The 23,633-nt window shown below is 40.0% G+C and overlaps 2 protein-coding genes across 2 annotated transcripts; both read right to left on the bottom strand.

Moving 5' to 3' along the window:
* Positions 1-9,344: 9,344 nt before the first annotated feature.
* Positions 9,345-11,353, bottom strand: LOC148977375 (uncharacterized). The gene is made up of 4 exons (XM_089116647.1): positions 10,567-11,353; positions 10,295-10,450; positions 10,081-10,173; positions 9,345-9,922 (listed from the first exon to the last, which is right to left on the bottom strand). Exons 1-4 carry the CDS (start codon positions 10,909-10,911, stop codon positions 9,605-9,607), a joined length of 912 nt encoding a protein of 303 aa, XP_088972773.1. The 5' UTR covers positions 10,912-11,353; the 3' UTR covers positions 9,345-9,604.
* An 8,708-nt stretch (positions 11,354-20,061) lies between these two features.
* Positions 20,062-23,430, bottom strand: LOC120486023 (extracellular calcium-sensing receptor-like). The gene is made up of 6 exons (XM_039681863.2): positions 23,210-23,430; positions 22,684-22,975; positions 21,688-22,497; positions 21,350-21,577; positions 21,069-21,192; positions 20,062-20,975 (listed from the first exon to the last, which is right to left on the bottom strand). Exons 1-6 carry the CDS (start codon positions 23,428-23,430, stop codon positions 20,062-20,064), a joined length of 2,589 nt encoding a protein of 862 aa, XP_039537797.2.
* Between the last annotated feature and the right edge of the window lie 203 nt (positions 23,431-23,633).

The following is a 23,633-nucleotide window of genomic DNA, read 5'->3' as shown; positions in this document are numbered from 1 at the left end:
ACACCAAAGGACAAAGATAGTCACTGCATAAAAAGAGTCAGACTATATAGTGTTTATAGTAACAATTATAAAGGAGGACATTTGTTTTTCATTTTTCTGCAATATAAACTGTGCAAAAACATATCACACCTAAAGTAACTTTGATAGTTACAGATCCATCAAAACATAATATCTTTGAGAAATACAGTAAAATGCTGTTAGGGGTTAACAGTTTAAGGACCCAGAACCAGATATGAAGAATGAAGACCCGGAGTCGGAATTATAAAAATTAAAGAAAGTTTTACTGAACATAGTTTGCCATTTCATCAGCAGAAGTCAGCTTCAAGACTCACTCAGGAGTTCGTAGGCCGCCCCCTCCAGTTACAACAATCACAGCAGTTATACCATTTTCAAGGTCTAAGCTACGTCATTGCTTACACGTTGAATGATTCTCATTGGCTACGATATAGATAAACATAGTAATTTTCCACACATATACAGATAGACGAAACATATCTCCATCGATGAGGCACGTCATGACCTTCCAGGTCACAGATTTGGGTTGCTGGCGCCAGTGTGTCCAGAACAACAACTCATTCAATCTCCAATAATGGCAGTGGTTCCTTAACCTGCAACTAAGAAGACTAGCACTAAACCTTTGTCTAACTGTAGTAAGACTTTAACAAAGAAATAGTGCCTTAAACTGTTGGCTTCAATGACCCCTTTGTTTTAACACTCAAACATAAACCAAAATCTCTATTTCTCTATTATTTTCACTGTTAACGCATTCACATAGGACACTAGCAAATAAGAGCTCCTATCAAGGCTGAAGAGAGTCTGAGCGTCTTATTATCAGTTAAGTGTACCAAAACATAACGGTAAAACATTCACTCGTTTGGGAGAAAAACAGATAACATTTGCTTCTCAGAAAGCAAATATAATAGAAAGAATACAGTTTAATATAACAATTAAAGTTCAATAAAGCAATGCTCAATATAGCTTGACCATCTGTACAGAGAAGTATCATATGTGTTGGACATATGTGTTCACGACGCCTTTATGATCCATAAACCTTTCTCCTGAGACCAGAGAAAGAGACAAATGGCCTTGTGCACCTAAAAGAAGCTGGTGACTTGTGCATGTACATCAGCATACATTTAAGAATATTATTTCACAAGCAAAAGCACAAAGAATACATTTATGTCAATAAATGATTAAGTAACCATGAATATACTTAATTATTCATTTTATAAAAGAAATACATAATCATTCAAAATGATATTATGAAATATATACTGAAGAGGCAAGGGATTTTGACCACCCCTTCAATGCCATTTCCAAACAATACTGTGACATTGTCATTGTTCATCAGTTAAACAGAAACAATAGTTATGTTTCCATCCACACGTTTTTATGCGAATAAAGTGATATCGAATGAAAAATGCATTATGGAAACAGTAAAATTCAATTGAATTTCATGAATATTGACTCAAATGAACTCAAAGGTAAAAATGAAATTTCCAATTCCCTGAGAGCCTTCTTTTCATGATATCTGTTTGAAATAATGATAGATGAATGAATCAACAGAGAAATTAATGTAATGAGTACTCAATTATGAACTCATGATGACCTACTGTGTTTTCCCAACAAATGTAACTACTTTCTTATAAAACAGAATAGATTATTACCCTGTAATAACAAGCTTATTATGTTGAACCTGAACCTCACACGCACGTCTATTCTGATAAGTCATTCAGTCACTCAGCAAAATCCCTGAATTACTTTAAGATGTAGGCTATAGGAAGAATATGGAAACATTCAGTTGGATTTACTTTCTCCATCGTTTGCTTAGGATCCTTTTTAATTCGCTCCCTATACTGTCTGGTCCCCTCTTTTGCACTCATCTCTCCCTCAGTTTTTTTTTGTTATAAAAAAAGGTAAATAGCATTATAAGTAGTAGCACTGTATTTATGAACTTTATATTTGTTTATAGTTGTTATATTATACATTATAGTTGTTTTAGTAACACTCCAAAAAAAACGGCAATAAACATTAAAATTTAAGTCATTATTGAATTTAAGATCATCAAAACTGGTCAAAAAAGAATGAAAAGAACGTTAACAAACTTTATCTGTTTGTTTTAATAGCTTCTTAAGGAGGTCTTGTCCTATGGTGTGACATCTGTGTCCTGTGGTGTGACAGGCCAATGTCATGGTGCAATAATCACAGGGAGCAGATGCGAGTGAACAGGGATTTATTGAAACTCAGTCCAATGCAGTAAGCCAGAAACAAGGTGACGCAGGGACTTCGACGGTCAACCAGATGATGTGAAGACAGACGGTGAAATCCACAGGACACGGTGAACAATACTCAATACACGATCGACACTTCACGGAGGACGAGACGATCAGGAATACAGGGACCAGGAACAGAGACACACCAAACACCAAACAACGATCTGACAAAGATGAGAGAACAGTGGTGAGTATATATGCAAGGTGGTGATCGACTGCAGCTGGTGATGATTGATGATGAGCAGCTGGAGTGGATCAGGTAATGCCACACAGACACGCCCCTCACACACGTGCATTCATACAACAACATAAACACGAGACTAGAAGGAAACAGAGGAACTGTCCACCGTGACAGTACCCCTCTCCCTAAGAACGCCTCCTGGCGTTCTCAGACTCCCTTACCTGTCGATTGTAATCATCGATAAGAGAGTGATCCAGAATGTCTCTAGCAGGAACCCAACTTCTCTCCTCCGGACCGTAACCTTCCCAGTCCACCAAGTACTGGAATCCGCGTCCCCTCCGTCTAGAATCCAGAATGCGATTGACCGAATAGGATGGTTCCCCATCTACGAGTCGCGGCGGTGGAGGAACCGGGACTGGCGGATTAATGCGAGCATAAAACACGGGCTTGACTTTGGATACATGGAACACGGGATGAATTCTCTTGTACGCAAGAGGAAGTTGAAGGCGGACTGCCACCGGACTAACGATCTTGGTGACAGCAAATGGGCCAATAAATTTGGGAGCAAGTTTATTCGAGACGGATCGGAGAGGAATGTTCTTGGTAGAAAGCCACACTTTGGAACCGACGACGTATACGGGAGGCTTCCGCCGGTGGCGATCGGCTTTGGCCTTGGTGCGCGCTCCCACTTGGAGTAGAGTCTCACGGGCTCTAGTCCAAGTGCGATGACACCTCTGGATGAAGGCGTGGGCGGAGGGGACCGCGACTTCGGATTCCAGACTGGGAAAGATTGGTGGCTGGTAACCTACACTACACTCAAACGGAGATAGGCCCGTAGATGACACTGGTAACGTATTGTGGGCGTACTCCACCATTGACAGTTGCTGACTCCAAGAGGAAGGGTTCTTGGAAACCATGCACCGCAACGTTCTTTCCACATCCTGGTTGGCTCTCTCAGTTTGACCATTGCTCTGGGGGTGAAACCCAGAGGACAGACTAACAGTCGCCCCCAGTAATTTACAAAATTCTCGCCAAAATTTGGACACAAATTGGGGACCCCTGTCGGAAACCACGTCCATCGGGAGGCCATGTAACCGAAAGACGTGATCTACGATCGTAACCGCTGTTTCCTTAGCTGAAGGTAATTTGGGTAAGGGGATGAAATGTGCTGCCTTCGAGAATCGGTCCACCACAGTTAAAATCACTGTGTTACCCTGAGAGGGTGGGAGGGCGGTAATGAAATCTAGAGCGATATGGGACCAGGGTCTCGAAGGCACCGGCAGCGGTTGAAGTAACCCATCTGGAGGTTGATTGGAAGACTTACCAATAGCACAAACTGAACAAGCCAAAACAAAATCGTGAACGTCGCGAGCCATACGTGGCCACCAAAACCGTTGCTTGACTGAAAAACCAGTGCGAGTAACTCCTGGATGACAGGCTACGTTGGAACTGTGACCCCACTGAATAACGTCAGACCGTAATCCCTCCGGCACAAACAGACGATTCGGTGGGCAACCGGGCGGAGGCGTTACCCCTTCTAAGGCTCTCTTGACCTTCGCTTCGATCTCCCATGTGAGTGTTGAAACGAATATGGTTTCGGGTAAAATACACTCGGGAGAAATCCGGTGATCGAGGGAACGGAGGGGAATTTGAAAAGTGCGTGCAAAATTAAAATCCATAAAGTTACCTTCCGCCCCGGAGTCCAGTAGTGCAAGACAGTCGTGTTGATTAGTTGACCATCTCAGTCTTACCGAGAGGAGAGTGGAAGTAGATGTTGCTGATGAGGTCTTCCTGGCGGAGATCCCACCCGACAGTAGCCTCACGTTTACTGTCGGGCTTGGCCTTTTACCGGGCAGCTGTAAGCATAATGACCAGTCCCTCCGCAATACAGGCAAAGGCCCTGGGACCTCCGCCTCTCCCTCTCCTCCCGGGAAAGCCGAGCTCGACCCACCTGCATAGGCTCGTGATCGTTGACGGGACTGACCACGTCCCTGCCGCTGGATCGCTGGACGTCCATCTCTCCGAACGTACGGGTGGAAGTTGTTCTGCGCTCGACTCTGGACAGTCGAGCGTCCACCCGTAAGGCGAGGTCAATCAGGCCGTTGAGAGTCGTGGGGAGATCCAGGGCGTAGATCTCCTTCTGGACGTGGTCAGCCAGCCCATGCAGGAACATGTCCCACTGCGCCTCCTCGTTCCAGCCACACTCCGCCGCCAGGGTCCTGAACTCGATTGAGAACTCCGATACTGAACGTCTTCCTTGGCGAAGTTCCGCCAACGTTCTGGCCGCCTCTCTTCCTGATACTGACCTGTCGAACACTTTCTTCATCTCGTTCGACAGGTCCTGGAACGAGGCACAGCATGGGTTCTGGTTCTCCCACACCGCCGTTCCCCAGAGTGCCGCTCTCCCAGTCAATAAAGTCAGTACAAATGCAACCTTGGTCTGTTCGTTGGAAAAAGTGCGTGGCTGCAAGGCAAAATGCATAGAACACCGGTTTAGAAATGCTCTGCAAAATGAAGGCCCACCCGAATATGCTTCTGGTACCGGCAAACGGGGTTCCGACTGGGAGGGGCTTCCCGATGGTGCGAGAGGAACGGCAGGTGTGGGGGGCGCAGCGGGAACACGTAGGCGCTGGATCTGCTGGGTGAGCTCGGACACCTGCGTCACCAAAGCTTGGACTGCGCGACCCGTGTCGCCGATCTCCTTCTCCTGAGAGTTCATTCTCTGAATGCTGTGATGTACGAACTCCTCGATGGATGTGGCTGCCGCACTCGCTGCTCCCATTTGAAGGTCAGATCGTTCTGTCATGGTGCAATAATCACAGGGAGCAGATGCGAGTGAACAGGGATTTATTGAAACTCAGTCCAATGCAGTAAGCCAGAAACAAGGTGACGCAGGGACTTCGACGGTCAACCAGATGATGTGAAGACAGACGGTGAAATCCACAGGACACGGTGAACAATACTCAATACACGATCGACACTTCACGGAGGACGAGACGATCAGGAATACAGGGACCAGGAACAGAGACACACCAAACACCAAACAACGATCTGACAAAGATGAGAGAACAGTGGTGAGTATATATGCAAGGTGGTGATCGACTGCAGCTGGTGATGATTGATGATGAGCAGCTGGAGTGGATCAGGTAATGCCACACAGACACGCCCCTCACACACGTGCATTCATACAACAACATAAACACGAGACTAGAAGGAAACAGAGGAACTGTCCACCGTGACAGCCAAAGTGTCACACCGAAGGACATTTCCTGTCACACCAAAGGACATTTGAGCTTTTTGTGGCATGTTAATAACTATGGTAATGCTAGCTGAACTGTCATTAGCAATTGGCATGATACATTTGCATAATATTACATAGTCCTGCTGTTAAAAATACAAATTTAAATTAAAAAATAAAATTTAGGGGCGTCACACCAAAGGACAAAAAAACCTTAACAACTTCAGTGGTCTGAAATCATAGTTAAATATTTGAGCAATTCTGAGAGAAATAATTACTATGTGCACTGCTCATGGGCTTCATAGGGGTCTTCAGTCACATGACCTTGAATGGGGTCTTTCTACTAAATGTAGTTGTCCATGATATTGCCCAACATAATATCAGATTATTGCGTAACACCAAAGGACATTTTTTTTTCTGTGACAAACTTTATGAAATTCCCATACATTTAGAAATGTATGTATAGGAAAATGATTGGCCACTTAGTGAAATAGACACTTGCACAATTATGCCAGGAGTGCCCATTAAGATTTTTAAACATTATTTTCTTTATTTATTAAAGGTAATGTTTATGAAAAAAATGTTGTCTCCCGTCACACAGGACGAGTTTGAGATTTGGCTCAAAGTTGTAAAAAAAAAAAAAGTAACTCTGGTATTAAAACAATAAATTCATGTAAAACAAGAAAATGCTTAACCATTTACAGTTTTCTAAATTATGAAAATGTGAAATAAATGATTTTTTATCTTCTATGACGGTGAAAAAGCCACGTCACGTCAACTACCCACATACACTCTAAAAATGCTTTGGGTCAAACATGGATAAACCCAAATGTTGGGTTAAAAATGCAATTAAAAAAATTTACAGTTGAAAAAGTGAAAGTGAAAGTTGAATTTGGGTTAAAATTTGAAATTACATTTTTAACCAAACATTTGGTTTGTCCATATTTCACCCAAATTTGGGTTCAAACAACCCAGCATTGTTTAGAGTGGATGAGCTACAAATGAGCAGATCCTGCCATGAGCTACAGTATAGGATACTCGTGTATGCATACAAGATATAGTATGCTATATATAGCACTTATATGTGGATATAAAGAAGCAATGCAGGAGACCTATATGGCCTGTATATGCACCTAAAATTGCCTATATGTGCCATATATACACACATATGCAGCATATATCTTATCATATATGTGCATATATGCACCTAAAATTGCCTATATGTGTCATATATACACACATATACAGCATATATATTATCATATATGTGCATATATGCTGTATATATGCAGCATGTTTCATATATGCGCATATATCACTCAAAAAAATATTTAACCCCAAAAGTTAAAACTTATGTATTTCAAATACATATCAATTTTCCATCCAATTTGATCACATAAATCCAATGTTTAAGTTAACATTTTATTTAAGCTTCACCATCATGTTCAGTTGACGTGAATGAATTAAATAATTGTTTTGTGAATTGATGAACTGTGATTTAAGATTGTGTATTAAATAAACTTTACTCATTTCAAATGAATTGTAGTTACTTGCTTTATATAACTATATTAAGTATCTTACATTTCCCTAAATCTATTGAATGAATGGTCAAAAACATGTTACATTTTAAAACATTTATTTTGTGCAATTGCTCCATTCTGACAAAAGAAACAAAAACATCCAAGCAGGATATAGCATAATATAGGCATAGTAAAACTTTACAATTGAATGTTTTAGTTTTATACATCCTCCCAGAGTCAGACTATATACTTTCTGTCGTTATTACTTGTTACTCTTTTAGTATTAAACCTGTTTTAAAGTTTTAAACCTGTGTCCAAATTTCACCATCAAACATTTTTAACTTGAAATTGGTACAGTACCAATCTTCCTAAATATTTGTTAGAACAAATAAACTTTGTTCTTGGAGAACATGGTTTTTTATATATAAATAAAAATGTGAAATTGAAACACAAAAGAGAAGTAACCTTAAAGGGATAGTTCACCCAAAAATGAAATCTCTGTCAGTAATTACTCACCCTCATGTTGTTCCAACCCCGTAAGACTTTCAATTTCAATTTCAAAAAACTTTATTTATCCCCATGGGGCAATTGCAAGGCCCGTGGATTAGTGCAAGTAATATTTCATAATAAAGATAAAAGTAACCTTTTAAATAATAAGAATAAAGGTAAAAATAGATAAATAAGTGAGCAGATGGGCAGATATATATCAGCATTAGCAACATAGAGATAGTCCGATCAGTCCATAGACAACATAGTCCAATCTTGCAGGTGTCCATAAATCACTTCAAAAGTGTGCAAGAAGTAGAAAGTCATCAGGGTAAGAAAGATTTCAAAGATGGTTGGGAGTTTAGAAGCTGGACAGCCTTAGGTACAAAGATTGCCCTTCTCCTCTGAGTTCTGCAGTTTGGACAGCGTAGCCGACGTCCAGAGGGAAGCCACTCAAATGCAGGGAACATAGCGTGTAATGGGTCCTGTAAAATTCTGCCAGCTAACCTCAACATCTGCTGATCACATACAATCGGAAGGGCTCTGACCGGATGTCCTATTATTTTGGAACAAACTTTGACTGAGTTTTCGAGGCGGTTTCTATTTTGTAGAGTGATGGAGTGGAACCAGCAAGAGATGGAAAAAGTCATAACAGTCTCTATAAACGAATGGTAAAACGTTTTGAGGATGACCTTGCTGACCCCAAATGAGTTGAGTTTCCTCAGGAAATAATGCCGCTGCTGGCATTTCTTGAGGATCTCCTCCGTGTTTGAATTAAATTTCATCCGATTATCAAAGATTGTACCTATATACTTGTATTCCTCAACGATTTCTACAGGAGCTCCCATTGATAGTAGTAGTACTTTGTAGACTTTGTTCACCTTCGGAACACAAATGAAGATATTTTTTTTATGAAATCTGGTAAACTTTTTATGAAATCTAAAAATATCTTCATTTGTGTTCTGAAGATGAACAAGTCTTACGGGATTGGAACAACATGAGGGTGAGTAATTACTGACTGAATTTACATTTTTGGGTGAACTAACCCTCTAAGGACTATATTTTCCTTTACATGTAACAGGTTTTCAACACTTTTTACATATAACAGGGTTTCAACAACAATTTGTTTTGAACATGTAACACGTTTTCACATTTCAACATTTAGGCCAGAACTAAGAGGCCTACTCACTACCTCAGCTGCTTGATCAAGCTATCCATGGAATATGCAGCATACCAAAAGAAGATCTCCCCCAAGAATGTCCAATATAAGTTTTAGTGTTGGCATATTAGACTGTTTCTGAACTCTGTGTCAGGTCTCTGAAGCTGAATTCCTTAGAGGGTTTTTCAAAACACTTTTTACATATAACAGGGTTTCAACAACAATTTGTTTTCAACATAACACGTTTTCACATTTCAACATTTAGGCCAGAACTAAGTGACCTACTCAGTACCTCAGCTGCTTGATCAAGCTATCCATGGAATATGCAGCATACCAAATAAAGATCTAAGAATTTCCAATCTTAGTTTTAGTGGTGGCATAGCATTACACTGTTTCTGAACTCTGTGTCAGGTCTCTGAAGCTGAATTTAAGCAGAACACAGAAATGAAAAAACCTGAGGCCAAGAACTGTTTCTGACTATAACAGTTTCTGCGCTGCTGCAAAACAAGTCATCAGATAAGTTCCTGGACTGAATCAATAGCACAAGGGCTTAAATCTCTTGTGTCAAGAGTATCAGAGCTTCAAAATCAAAAATGGTGCAGTAGGTACAGTCTCTTGCAAGCTGGAGTTAGTGTCATCATCAGTCCATCGCAAAATTTCTTTCAGTGCATCAGTCTTGAATGTTGAAAAAGTTTTCAATCTCCCTTCAGATGTTAGAAACATCTAGACAAGAAGTGAATGTTCTATTCACTGAAACATTTTAATTTTAAGTGCCTGAACCTTTGGGGAAAGCTTGCTGCCATCCAAATTCATCAGTACCTTTTGAAAGAATTCAAACGTGAATTTGAGACTCTGAGGGTAGCTTAAGTTGAGAGCGTAGATCAGTCCAAACAGCATTACCAATCCAAAAGAAACGCTCTTCAACTGCTGTAACAGCTGCACACCCTCTAACACTACTCCAACATCCTCTGGCTCTTCCTCAGCAACAGCACCTTCTTTACGGATCACAAAAAGGCCCAGAGTGGTCTCAGAAATTACTTTCTCTGCTTCTTCAGAATTGCAGTCCTAAGCCAAAACAAAAATCAAAAAAAAAAAAAAAAAAAAAAAATCAAAAAACTTTCTTTAAAAAAAAATAATTAACACCATGTTCAGGTTCACTGAAAAATTGGTAACATACAGGCTGGCAATATGTTTAGGTCATAACAAAAAGTACATATACAAACCTCAAATTCTTTGACGAGTGTTGTAATGTCCTTATTGAGGTATACACACAGACTTTTTATAACACAGTCTCGTTTGATGTGTATGTCATCACACTGAAAATTACATGACAATCTAAATTAATCAATTAAATGACAATATATATATTATATACAATATTTGTAATTAGTTAAATGTAAATAAAATAAATAAAAAATGAAATTCAGTTTACTACACCTTGTCTGCAATTGCCATAATGCGTGATATCTTCTGTCCAGAAGCACCACCTTTGCTGCTGAAAACCTTGTGTAGATTAACAGTGTATCTGTCAAGCTGCGCCAAGAACTTTGACAGAAGTGGTACAGTTGTTATCCGCATGAATTCTGCATTTATCTTAAAAAAAAAAAGATAGAAAAGGGAAATAAAGATAGCCATTAAATATAGGCCTACTGTGGAGGAATTTATGGTAATTTACAATTTATTCTTGTGTAAATATCAATAAAACTTACTTCATTTACTGTGAACAGCGCAGGCCACCTGCTTTGTAAATCAGACATGACTGCCAAGTCTTCAACCAACTCTTGTCGTCTATAGGAGAAGGTCAATTGCATTTTTTCCTTAATGACTGCCTCATTATTTTTCTTTTTCACTTCAGTCAAGAGAGCAATTATTTCCTTCTCCATGCTCTCTGCTGTTTCTCCTTTTGGGAGACAAGGAAGGAAATTTACTTCAGCCTTTCTTGGCTTTTTGATGTTGGATGCTGCTTTACCCTGACCTTTACGCTTGTTCCTAAGAGAATTCACAGAGATTTCAGGGTGTCCAATCTTGCTGAGTTTTGAGCGAAAATTAGACATCTTAATCTTTAGATAATGTTTTCATCCTTCATGGCCAGTGCGAGTTCCCTTTTCCCTCAAGCGAGGATGTGCATTTATCAGGGCTTCAGCTGCCTGGTCATGCTGACTATCAGTGGGGTATGCTGCATACCTAAAGATCTCCTCAGCCATGCCTTCAAGAATGTCCGATCTTAGTTTTGGTGGTGGAATAAGTAGCGTTCCACTGTTGCTGAACTCTGTGTCAGCTCTTTGAAGCTAAATTTCAGCAGAACATGAAAATCGAGGAACTATAAAAACCTGAGGCCAACAACCGGTTCTTGACTCGGGAGACGACACTATGACAGTGTCAGCGGTGCTGCAAAACGAGTCATCAGATAAATTGACTTCCTGGACTGAGTCAATAGCACATGCGTTAACATCTCTCATGTCAGGAGTATCAGAGCTACATGTTGAACCGGGTGAAGTTACAGTAATGGTGGAGCAGGCAGGTGCATCAGGTGCAGTCTAGACTCATCAGTTGATAGAAAAATCAGTTTCAGGGTATCCCTGTCTTCAATTTGACTGGTTGACATGAAAATTCATGTATTCATTCCCAAAGTCCTTATCTTTGTACTGGAGCCTGAACTTTTGCTTCACCCCAAAAACAGTCATAATTTCAAGGACAAGGTCATCCAGAGACTTTGGGATTCCTGTCTTAAGTGCAAGTTTCCTTGCATCGTCATCCCCACCAAAAACAATCCTCAGAATGGCCGGACTTGACATTTTTCCCTACTTTTCTAAAAGAGGAAACAAAGCAGAAAAAACAGTCATCAGTAATACAATTTTTAGCAGTTACTTGTTTTAAATAAAAACACTTTACCTTAGACATAAGGTAAAGTTTACATAAACACTTTACATAAACACTTTACCTTAGATGAGGATGTGCCTCTTCAGGGTTACCATTCGTCTTCCTCCTACCATATAATCATATAGTGGATAAGCATCAGTTAGCTGTTCAAGATCAACCAGGGCAACCTCCCTATCAGGAGAGACAGTCAACTGAAAAGCTCTAAAATGTTCTTGATACCATGCACACAGTATCTTCACAACAAAATGCAAACTGTTTTTGACGATACACATCTGAAGAATTTCAGCAAACTCTGGCAGGCCTCCAGCAGACCCAAATGAAATGAGCATACCAGTTCGATAATTGATCCCATTGTTTGTGACATTTTTTGCAACATGGACCTCACTAATTCCTGGATATTTGTGTCCCAAATCTGCAACTACTTCCTTGTTTAAGACATCCACAGGAAGTGTGGAGACACGTATAACTTCTAGTGTGAACTTCTTAAGCCTACAGGAATGGATTTGATATGCAATCATTTGCTGGTGTTTGGCAGCCAGTGTGAGCATTATGTTTCTGAAACAGTTTGTGTGGCGAGCAACTTTCTTAAAGAAACTATGTTTCGCCTCAAACCTCATAGTCCACTGCCCAACAAGAGGTCCAAAATATTTAATCATTTGTGGATAGTGTTCCACAAAATGATGTTTCGGTAACAGTCGTGATGGAAAAAGTTCAACAAATCTGTGTCTGTGCTCTGTAATTTTGCTGTTTAAGTAGGCTATCGTTTCTTCGTTATAAATGGGGGCGACAGCAAGCTCAACTATTTCTTTTAAATCAAGAAGTACAAGCCAGCCTGGCTCAGACTCTGGTATCAAGTCTCCAATAATAAATGGAAGCAATCTCCGTAAATTCCAATTTTCGTGTGCATTACCTCCAATGTTACACTTTGAGGCATATGTACACGGAATAATGTGAGGTCTATTGGTTCTATCACCCCACTTATATGGAAAGTTCAAGATCAATGTGTTCAGAGTCTCAAGAGATAGATACTTCTTAGAAACAAATTCTCTTAAACAGAGTGCAAGTTCCACTGGCACAATGCCCTCAAATAGGTCATGCACAATATCAGGAGGGTAGCCTTGAGTTACATGAAAGTGAGATAATTTCTCTGTTAACACACACCCCCTTTTTACCCCACAAATTATGGCAGAGTTTTCTTTTGCAGATGTAACATGTGGATCATGAATTTCCTTTGTTCTAAGCGCAAAATCACCTGTCTGAACAGATTCAGCCTGGATCTCCAACCTCTTGCCTACACAAAACCTGCAAAAGTACTCACCAGAGAAGCTTTCTATGAAGCCAGCTAAACCGTGGGCCCCTAGATTATCTGCAATGACAGACTGGACTGTACCTTTCACAAACCGTCCAAGTTCTGGAACATAAACTCCATGATTCTCTAAAGTAATCAATTCCTGTAAAAGGGGCTCTAAAATTGTGTCATATCCATATAACTTTACATGTTCATTCTTGCATAAAACTGCCAAATAGATAGATGAAAGAGTTGAATTTGATCCAGGTGGCAAGTTATTCAAAATCCAATAGACCCCACAAAGTTTGTGTTTCTTACGTGAGGTTCCAAGAGGGTTACAGAGCTCAAAATCGTCAATGTACAATGATAAAGATATTTTCAATTCCTCTCCACAAAAAAAGAGTTTTCCTTGCAATAAAGACCATCTCTTATGGACCTAAACTGCTGTTCTTTCTCTACCCCTGAATCAGTTGTCTGTCTCTCGTGGTCATCCGTAACACACTTTAAAATAATACTGCAACTAAATAGCAGCTGTAGAGAAGGCAAAATAGGTATATACTGATAGGTCTTTCTAGTTTTATGATCAAGAATAAACTCAACTGGCTCTACAACACTTACATGCTCCTTGTAGAACTGCTTCCGCTTAAAAGCTGTGGCAAGGGGACCACCTTTTCTATGGCTTTAACCAAGGGATTTGAACTGCCCACTGCTTAACACTGCAAAAAATAAAATCTTGCCGAGTTAAAAAATCTTAAAATAAGGCAATAATTCTTCTTTTTTTCTTCTAAGATAAATTAACTAGCCTAGAACTAAAAGCCAAAGATTATTTTGCTTGTTTTGAGAAAATTTTACTTAAATTTTCTTACTTAGAAAAAAATGCCAATTTTGGTGATTTCTTTCATTTAATTAAGTATCTTTTTTAAAGTGAATGGTATATTTTGACACACTCCAATGTGTCCAATTCCAATTTCAAGACATATGTTCTTATTTTAAGAGCACAAGGTTTCTTATTTTTAGAAAACAACGTTAGCACATTCAGACACAAATATATATATTTTTTAAATTGTTTCCAACTTTACATTGAATGAATGCATGAGGCTTTTAGCGCTTTCATATGAACTACTGTCCACCCAAAGTGCTTTGGAATCATGTCAGGGGATCTCTCCTCAACCACCACCAGTGTTCATCATCTACTGGGATGATGCGACGGCAGCCACAGCACCAGTGTGCTCACCACACACTATAGTGGAGAGGAGAGAGAGAGAGAGTGATAAAGCCAATTCAGTGAATTAAACATTATTTAGTTTGGACCATAACATTTTTTTCAGTGCTGACAACTGTCAATATCTTGTACATCAACCTAGCAGTAACTTCATTTTAAAAGATTTTTCCCCCCAAAATGAAAATTTCCTGATAATTTACTCACCCCACTGCCATCCAAGATGTTCATGTCTTTCTTTCTTCAGTGGAAAGGAAATTAACTTTTTTGAGGAAAACATTTTAGGATTTTTCTACACACAATGGACTTGAATGGCAACCAAAATGTTGAATCAAATCTACCAATCAAATCTAATTAACATCCACTGAAAATTTCCACTGAAAAGACACACATCTTGGATGGAGTAAATTATAAAGAAATTTTCATTTTTAAGTTAATTGGGGAAAAAGTAGTGAAGTAGTGAAAAAGTTAGCAAAGGTCTTTTGATCACTAATTGTTGACAGCAGTTGTTTTCATCAGGTTCTTATAGACGGCAGTTGCTTAAATTACAATAATTTAAAATAATTGCTCTCTTTATTTTATATATATTATTTATACTTTATTTTATTATTTTATTCAATTTCTCAGTGATGTATGTGTAACCTTGATGTATGTGTTAACTTTACTCAGAAATAAAAAATACATCATTTTTACTAGGTTTTACAAGCAAGTAACAATAAAGGACGCAATGACGTTACTAAACCAGTGACAGGCAGCACTGCATTAAAGCGTGCCTAATGCGCAGAAGAAAAAAAAACAAAGAAGAAGAAGCCGCACTCGTGACGTGAGAGCATTCTCGATAGGCGCCAATTTCTACGTGGATGTTAAAATCTCCAACAATTATTGCTTTATCGACATTCACCAATAGATCTGAGAGGAAGTCTGCAAACTCTTTTAGGAATTCAGCACATGGCCCAGGAGGTCTATATACAGTAGCCAACAGTATAGATATATACAGTATAGATTGTTGCAACACCACCGCCACGACCGATCAGACGGGGCTCATGCTTATAACAGTATCCTGGCGGAGTAGACTCATTTAGACCAAAATACTAATTTGGGTTAAGCCAGGTTTCAGTAAGGCAAAGTACAGAGAAATTATTATCTGTGACCAATTCATTTACAATAACCGCCTTAGGTGTGAGCGATCTAATGTTTAGAAGACCTAGCTTTAGAAATTGTTTTTGTTCACTGATATTTAGATTTTCTGGTTTAATTACAATAAGATTTTTGCAAGATCCTGCACTAGATTTATTGTTTGGCTTCACTAAACGAGGAATAGACACAGTTTCTATATAATGCTCTACACTACGTATATCAATTAAGTTTGGACAGCAAAGACTGTGATTTGGACTTTGACTTACTAGTCATCTGGTGTGTAACGTCTTGGAGATGTTGTCCGACAGAACAGCCTCTCCGATTCTGCTGGGGTGAAGTCCATCAGCACGGTAGAGCCTGGGCCTCTCCCAAAACAGATTCCAATTATTTACAAAGAGCAGTTTCTGTTCATTACACAATGACATTAACCATTCATTTAGTGCAAATAGTCTACTGAACTTTCCTGTCCTTGTCGGTACGCGGGAAGTGGTCCAGACACGATGATCGTTGCTTCAGGCGCTGTGGTGCGTACCATCTCGATCAGGCTCACGTAGTCCTTCTTCAGAACCTCCGTCTGCCGCAGCCTGATGTCGTTCGCTCCCGCGTGCAGCACAACAGCTCCGACATGCTCGTCACCATTTAGGATCTCGGGAACACACAAACACAAAAACCTGCTTTGCTGTTAAAACAGCAGTTGAGAGCTCAAAGCTCGCGACCACCGCGGCATTGCACTGTAGAAATCACCAGCACTGGGAGAGTCTTTCCAAAAGAACACAGACACACTCGATCATTGAAATCAATGGCACTCTTCAGAGACATCAATACGAACGGTTCAGAAGCTAAAGGCAATTAGTGCATGTATCCACTTCCGTATTTATACCCGCACATGGGGGCGGCGTGTGTGATCCAAAATGGGACCTTCTTTGTGACGAAAAAGTAAAGGATGTAAAAACCGGATTCCCTGTCGGAGAGACACATGCTATGGCCCCTTTCGCCAGCAGAGTTTCTACTTCCTGTTCCATAACCAGAGCCTGCTCTAGGGCCTGAATGGTGTAACCCTTTTCGACTGTACGCAGGACCCATTGAGATATATTTGACAGTAAGACTCCAGGATGGTGGCCATGGTGGAGCCGGACAGCTGGGCTGGATGGAACCAGCGGTGAAGAGGGCTTTGAGCTGGATGGAACCAGCAGTGAAGGCTCGGCTGGATGGAACCAGCGGTGAAGGGGGCTTTGAGCTGGATGGGACCAGCGGTGAAGAGGGTTTAGAACACTCTGGCTGGGTGGTCAGTGGCTGGGCGGTCTCTGGCTGAATCAGTGGTGAAGGTCTGGGCAGGTGGTCATGGCATGCCACAGGAGGAAGCTCTCCAGACCTCCAGAGGTCTGGAGCTCCCTCAGGTCTACGTTTTCAACCCCCAGCAGGTAACATGCCCTAATGGCCTTATCGTATAGAGGGCTGGAAGCAGCCAGAGGAACAACCCCCAGGTGAAGTTGAACAGATTGCGGCTATCCAGAGCCAAAGCCGTGATCTGTCCAGCGAGCTCCCAGCTCATATTGGTTAGGTCGTTCTGTCAGGCATTGTGCAGGATGCAGAAGACGTGGACAAGAGGAACTCAATGTAGATGCTTTATTAACAAACTTAAACTTAATCTTACAGAAATGAAAGGAAAACACTCCAGGACTCACACAACTATACATGACCGATCAAGCCTAACTGAACAGAAGGAGACTAAATACAGATACAAACGAACAATAACAAGGCAATGACAGGTGACAAAGATGATTATGACGAGAAACAGGTGGCTAATGAGGAAGTGAGTTCAGGTGAGGAGACAAGCGGGATCCTGGGAAGTGTAGTGATGACAAAGACAGACTGGTGCAGACGATGACTGTGACAAGCGCTCCGGGAGCGGTTAAGAGGTTAAATAAGGTGCACGTGTCACATTTGGAGATAGGGTGGACCACCCATGGGATTCCTGCTCCTACTGAAGGTGTGTGTTGCATGCAATTGTTATTTCCCGCAAACAAGGCATTTCTTGACATATTCATCAGTTCTAAGAATATGCTGTTTCTGACGTCCACACTGTGTTTAGTGTGGCAAGTGAGTTCAGGAATAAAGCCATCTTCTTTGTTTGTGGTGAATTTTGTAGCTGTGGGGAGCTTGGGGTGGAGTGTGTATTTTCTCTGATAGCTGGTAGAAAAGAAACCAGGGTGCACCTGTCGTTGAATTGGCTGGGGAGGATGCTGTAGACAGAAGTTCCACATAACCAAAAAAGTGTCAGTTGGTGGAGAAATCATACACAACTAATTTATTGCAAAAAAAAAAATTGCTAGGGATGGGTTCCTGGAGAGACACTTTCATTCATTTTCAAGTCATTTTCCTCTTTCTCCTCTGTTGTAGTAACATACATATGGGATTCTTCTCCTCTTTCAATCACAAAGCTGCAACATTTACATGGAATTTCCCCGACTGGAGTCGATGCTGGAGCATAATTTTCCATGCACCAATAAAACATCAATGGCAGAAGTAGGTCTGTCATGATGGGGGTAGCTGAAGATAAGTTGCAAGATTGTAGTCCTGGAATGCAACATGAAGAAACTGTAGGAATTGTTATGTTGTGACATGTGTCCTTGTTGTATCTACTGGTATGATGATTAAGTGTATTTGACAATACAGCACATTTGCTTCAACTGTGTTCCAAGTGTTACATGAAGCCTTGGTCTGCCCACCACTCCTTAGTATATCAGTAGTCTCTTTAAAGCCATTTTTAAAGGTTCAGTCTTCTGTCACAGGTGGTTGAAGAAAGGCAGACAAAGATAAATAATAAAGTTCCAATACAAGTTTTTTGTTTGTTGTTGTTGTTGTTGATGCAAAATAATAATTAGTCAGGAAGGGCAACACACACTAAATTCTGAACAGAGAATGAATGTGAGGGAACAATTTATATAGAAAACACAAATGAGGATAATTAATACAACACGCTTAAATCAATGCACACAAATAAGGAGCAGGAAAACTGAACAAAGGAATATATGAGAATGAAAACAGAACATAATGGGGACAGTTACATAATACATATTAGGGAAGCATACAAACTTGGATACAACCTAAGCAAAAATAGTAGTTTGTCTAAATTCACAATATTCATAAAACTGTACCCAGATGACCTACAACTAAAAAAGTACCCATATGACCTACTACTTCCAGTAAGATACTGAATGGGGCGTCCAATGGACTTCACAATCCAATGAGGCCACAGGCGAGGTTTTCTGAATTGCAGTAAAGTGACAAACTGACTCTGGCAGGTCAAATGACAGTGACAACCTGATGAATGTACTGTAGTCTGCCCAGACAACTTTCATGATACTACATGTTAAGCTCATGTGAGATGAGCAAAATTGCACACGGATGATCACAATGGATGTAGGTTTAGAAATGTGTGGTCTGATTTGCTCTGATGTCATTCTAATTTCTGCAAAACCAAAAACAAACAAACAAAAAAGGCTACATTCACATTGTGTTTGGGAATGACAAATGCATTTACTTACAGGTGTGAGTCTCGAATTTTGCTGATCACATAGCAGCTTACAATATCAGACTGTCTGTATTGTACATGCAATAGGAGTCAAGCTTGTTTTCATTCACCAGGAACTATAGCACTTGAATCTGGTATAGTACTGTTTAATTTTATTAAATCCAAAGTCACTTTGAAATCTCTGCAAATTGCTTTTTTACAGGAACACACTGAGGTGTCACTCTATTCGATTGGTAATCATAACTCAACATTACAATACTTGACAACTACAATACATTCCAGCACCCCAAGTTCCTTTATTTTAAGTTAAATTAATTTCTAGATTTAGCAAGTTCAACATTTTTCAAGCAATCTTTTTGCTTTTTGCCCTATACATTGAGGACCGCTTGTGGGTATAGCTAAGTAGCTTGTAATTGGTTTGTTCTTAATATGTTGGTTTTGTCTTTAATTACTAATTTAAATTTAGTTGATCACTGATTATATCATCACATTTTGGGCAGCAAATTTTACCACATGACATTATTTCAAATGTCAATATTTCAAAACATTTGTCACTGAATGACATTTTAAATAAAAAATGTGGGAAACATTCTCTTTTGGCAGTGTTTTCTCCTCATTTGTTTATTACATCAAGCGTAAATTACATGTACATTACATTTCCGAGCACATTGAGTATTAGAAATATTATTATTATTATTATTCAATAAATGTATTGTTTAATAATTATGACTATATATGGGAATTATAAAGATTTCTCCACACAGATACAGCAACTTATTCAAGTCGATTACAAGGATTTGTCACTTTGATCAACAGAATGCTTCTTAAGAAAGAGGCAGGGTTAGGAAAACTCAATGACTGGAAAAGTCTGACATACGTAATCAGAAATAAGTCAGATGCTTCATCGGAAGTTTGAGTTATGATTAAAAAAATATGAGTTCAAACAAATAAAGAAATAAAATAATACACAAAACTTCGCATCGCATCAGGGTTATTTTAAAACAAGCAAATGGATAACTTGTATTTGAATAATTATAGTACTACAAGACATACTATATAGCAAAAACAAAAATGTTGCTTATTTGTTTAGGGAAGTGAAGACCAAAATAAATTTAGACAGTTTACAATTTTACAGTAAGGTAAACCTATTTGTTCTTTGATTCTCTTCCCATGATGGATTTTTTGGTGTTTTTCTCTGGATGTAAAAGGATTATGTAACACTTTGGGGCAAAAATGGCCACCAGTAAACCAAAACTGGAAGCAAGAATGGCAAATATTTCCACAGCCACTGCATATTTCCCTGGTGAGCTCACATATGCTGGAACAAATGCAATCCACACAGCACAGAAGATTAACATGCTAAAAGTAATGAACTTTGCTTCGTTAAAATGATCTGGAAGATTTCTGGCCAGGAAGGCTAACAGGAAGCTTACTGCAGCCAATAGTCCAATGTATGCCAGCAGAAGAGAAAAACCAGCCACTGAGCCAATAGCACATTCATATACTATTTTTGAGCGAAGATACTGGTTGTTTTTATGGGGTGTTGGAGAGGCAGTTGATAGCCAGACTGCACAAATCACAACCTGGAGGGCTGTTAGGACTAGAACTGTGCATCTTTGTTGAGCTGCTCCAAACCATTTTATGGCACTTTTGCCCTCTGGTCGAGATGACTTGAAGACGGCTATTACCACCATAGTCTTGACCAGGATACTGGAGATACACAGAACAAAGCTTATGCCGAACACAGCATGCCTTGACTGACACGTCCACAATTGTGGCCGGCCAATGAACAGTAGCACACACAGGAAACACAGTTTGAGTGATATCAGCAGCAGGAAGCTGAGCTCTGAATTGTTGGCACGTACTATGGGAGTGTTTCGGTGATGAGCGAATATGACCATCACAAGAGCGCAGAAGCAGGTGCCAAGCAGAGATGCAGTGGTCAGAGAGATACCCAGAGGTTCCTCATAGGATAGAAACTCAATTTCTTTTGGGACACACTGATCCTTAGCTGGATTGGACCAGAACTCATCTGGACATATTGTGCACTCATTAGCATCTGTGAGAGAGACACAAACAAACAAATAAATAAGAGAACATTTTAAATGATATTCAAATTTTGGAAAGTATATTTTTATTTTCTGTCAATCACCGGTTGTATTAGAAATCTCTCCATCTCCGCATGGCAGGCAGTCAAAACAGCAGACTGGAAGACCCTTCCTCCTTGCTCGTCTGGTTCCTGAGGGGCAGCTCTCACTGCACACAGACCGTGGGGGCTGAAAGAAACATAATCTGTCATCAGTTCTGTGTTTGTCCTCTGTTTTACATTATAACAAGGTTGGTCTTTCCATTAGTTTTGCCTCATTTCTCCTATTATGACTTAATATTTAGAGCATATATCTCCAGAATGACATTAACATGCATGGTTCTTACTTTTTTTGTCTCAAAGTTCCAATATAATGCATCTTCATTCAGTGTAAGCACCTTCCCTGTAGCTGCCCCTTCATCTACCACACCAACTGTGCGAACAATAATTGAGCCATCAGAGCTCGGCTGCCAGTTCATCACATCATAGATGGCCAGAACATCACCATTCTCATCAAATGACACATGATCCCCAAATCCTGTGGTGAAGTTCACATGATGTAGGTAGTGAACTAGCTGTAGTTTGTAGAAAGGATAGGGGTTAAATGCTGCACTTTTAATTTTATTTTTGTGTCTAGTTGTTACTTCTATGTAAAATGATTCAGCACTGTGTATTTGAACCTTACTTGCCAGGGCTGTAGGTTTGTTATGTCAGCACATCTGTTCCCACTGAATGGTCCTCTGCCCTCCTCACACTGCATCAGGTCATGAAGCGCATGTGCCAGGGCATAAACTGTTTTATACACATTATATGAGGCTCTCAGCTCTGATACATCTGTGTATGCCGTGTTTGTTCTGCTCAGATCCTCTTGCCCTGAACACATTTCGTCTCCTCTACCTCCAGTGTTAAACTTGCACCCAAACATGTTCTCCCAGAAGATTCTCACCATATTGTTTCTTTGATCATTGTTAGGACGGAGGTGTAGTAGAAATTCATGAAGTCCTTTGATCTCTCCACGCCTGATGGCGATGCCCAGTGTGCCCCCCAGAAAGGGCAAAAGACGCTGAGTATGAAAAACAGGTGAAGTAGCCCAAGCTTCACTTGCAATCCACTGTCTGCCTGTTATATTCTGGAGTACCACCTCATCCATCAAAGGCAACATATAAGTTGAAGTGGAGAACACCACCACCACCCTTGCTGTAGAGGCCTGAATCACTCCCACTATACGCTGTATTTCTTTGCGGTTGTTATCTAAAGGCAAGATTTCAGAAAAAGCAACACACCCGTCTAACATATGCACATTCTGGAGGAAGGACTGAGCAGCGTAGTTTCCGTAGTCATCATCACTGTAGACAAGACCAACCCAGGTCCATCCAAAATGGCTTAAAACCCTAATCATAGCCCGCACTTGAAAGGCATCACTGGGGATTGTTCTGAAGAAAGAAGGGTATTTTTTTCTGTTACTCAAACAGGAACAGGTGGCAAAGTAGCTAACCTAATAAGGCAAAAGCAAAAGGAGAGACAACAAATGAGAAAAAAAAAATAGCTGTACAAATTTGTTTACATACAAACATATGAACATTTTAAGGAATACAAATCTTCTGCTACTTATGAAAATGAGTTTACAGAAACAAATGCTAAAAAGTACAGACAATGTTGTAATCATTTTATTCTAGCTTACTATAGGTACTCGAAATAATCCCAGAACACTAGAAATCGCTATAGAAGGAGTGGAATTTGAGTCCCCCACAATCCCAATAACCGGAGGAGAGCCAGTACAGTTGAAGTTGGAGAAGGACTCCTCTGTCCCGCTAGCCAGGGATATGGCAGCCCGGAATGCCATTCCTAGCATCACACAGTTGTCATAAACATGGTAACCAAGTGTGATGTTAGGCAGCAGGTTTGGATTCTTATTGATCTCATTTATTGCAAAAACCATGGTCTGTGCCTGCTGGAAACTTGCCATATCAAATCTAAGAAAAAGCAAGAGACATATTCATATTTAACAATTCTAAAAATGAAACACAAAAAAGAAGCATGTTAGAAAATTCACACTAGCAATTAACAGTGACTTGTAGTGCATGAGTTGTTTTGTAAAGAACAGATTTTTTTAGGTTCATTTTTAAAATAAATTTTCTTTCTCATCCAACTTTTTCTTTCTTTCTTTTTAAGCCTTGTGTAGCTGTTCATATCCACTGTAGACTCACTGCTCACAGTAAGGTGGTTCTGGCTCTGTTCTGAAGCTCAGCTCTGGGAACACTGCGAGGAAGTGAACCTCAAAAAGACCTCCAAGTATAACATCTCCATTCTGGTACATTCCATTCAACCTGAAGTGTCTCTGGAGCTGACAGGTGCCTGATTGGAGGATTGCAGCTGCAGAAATAAAGTTAAAGGACAGATACAGGTAGATGTTTAAAGTAGTCCACATCTCTCTCATTTTCTGACCCACTCACCCACTCTGCTCATTCATTTATGATGAAGGTAGTGGGGGTGTTACTTAAAAAGAGCAGGCGGTGCCAACCAAGTATCCTTGCCTGGAATTTAGAGTGTCATTACATGATTCCCTCAGATTTCCCTATTTAAATTAATGTGAAGAATTGCTATTTAGTTTGAAGTTGCACTTTTTTTGTA

This window comes from Pimephales promelas, chromosome 10 (genome assembly GCF_988280905.1).
Source record: "Pimephales promelas chromosome 10, fPimPro1.hap1.1, whole genome shotgun sequence".
Lineage (NCBI taxonomy): Eukaryota > Metazoa > Chordata > Actinopteri > Cypriniformes > Leuciscidae > Pimephales > Pimephales promelas.
Note: the sequence above shows the minus strand (reverse complement) of the source record. Positions and strands in the feature narration are given on the sequence as shown.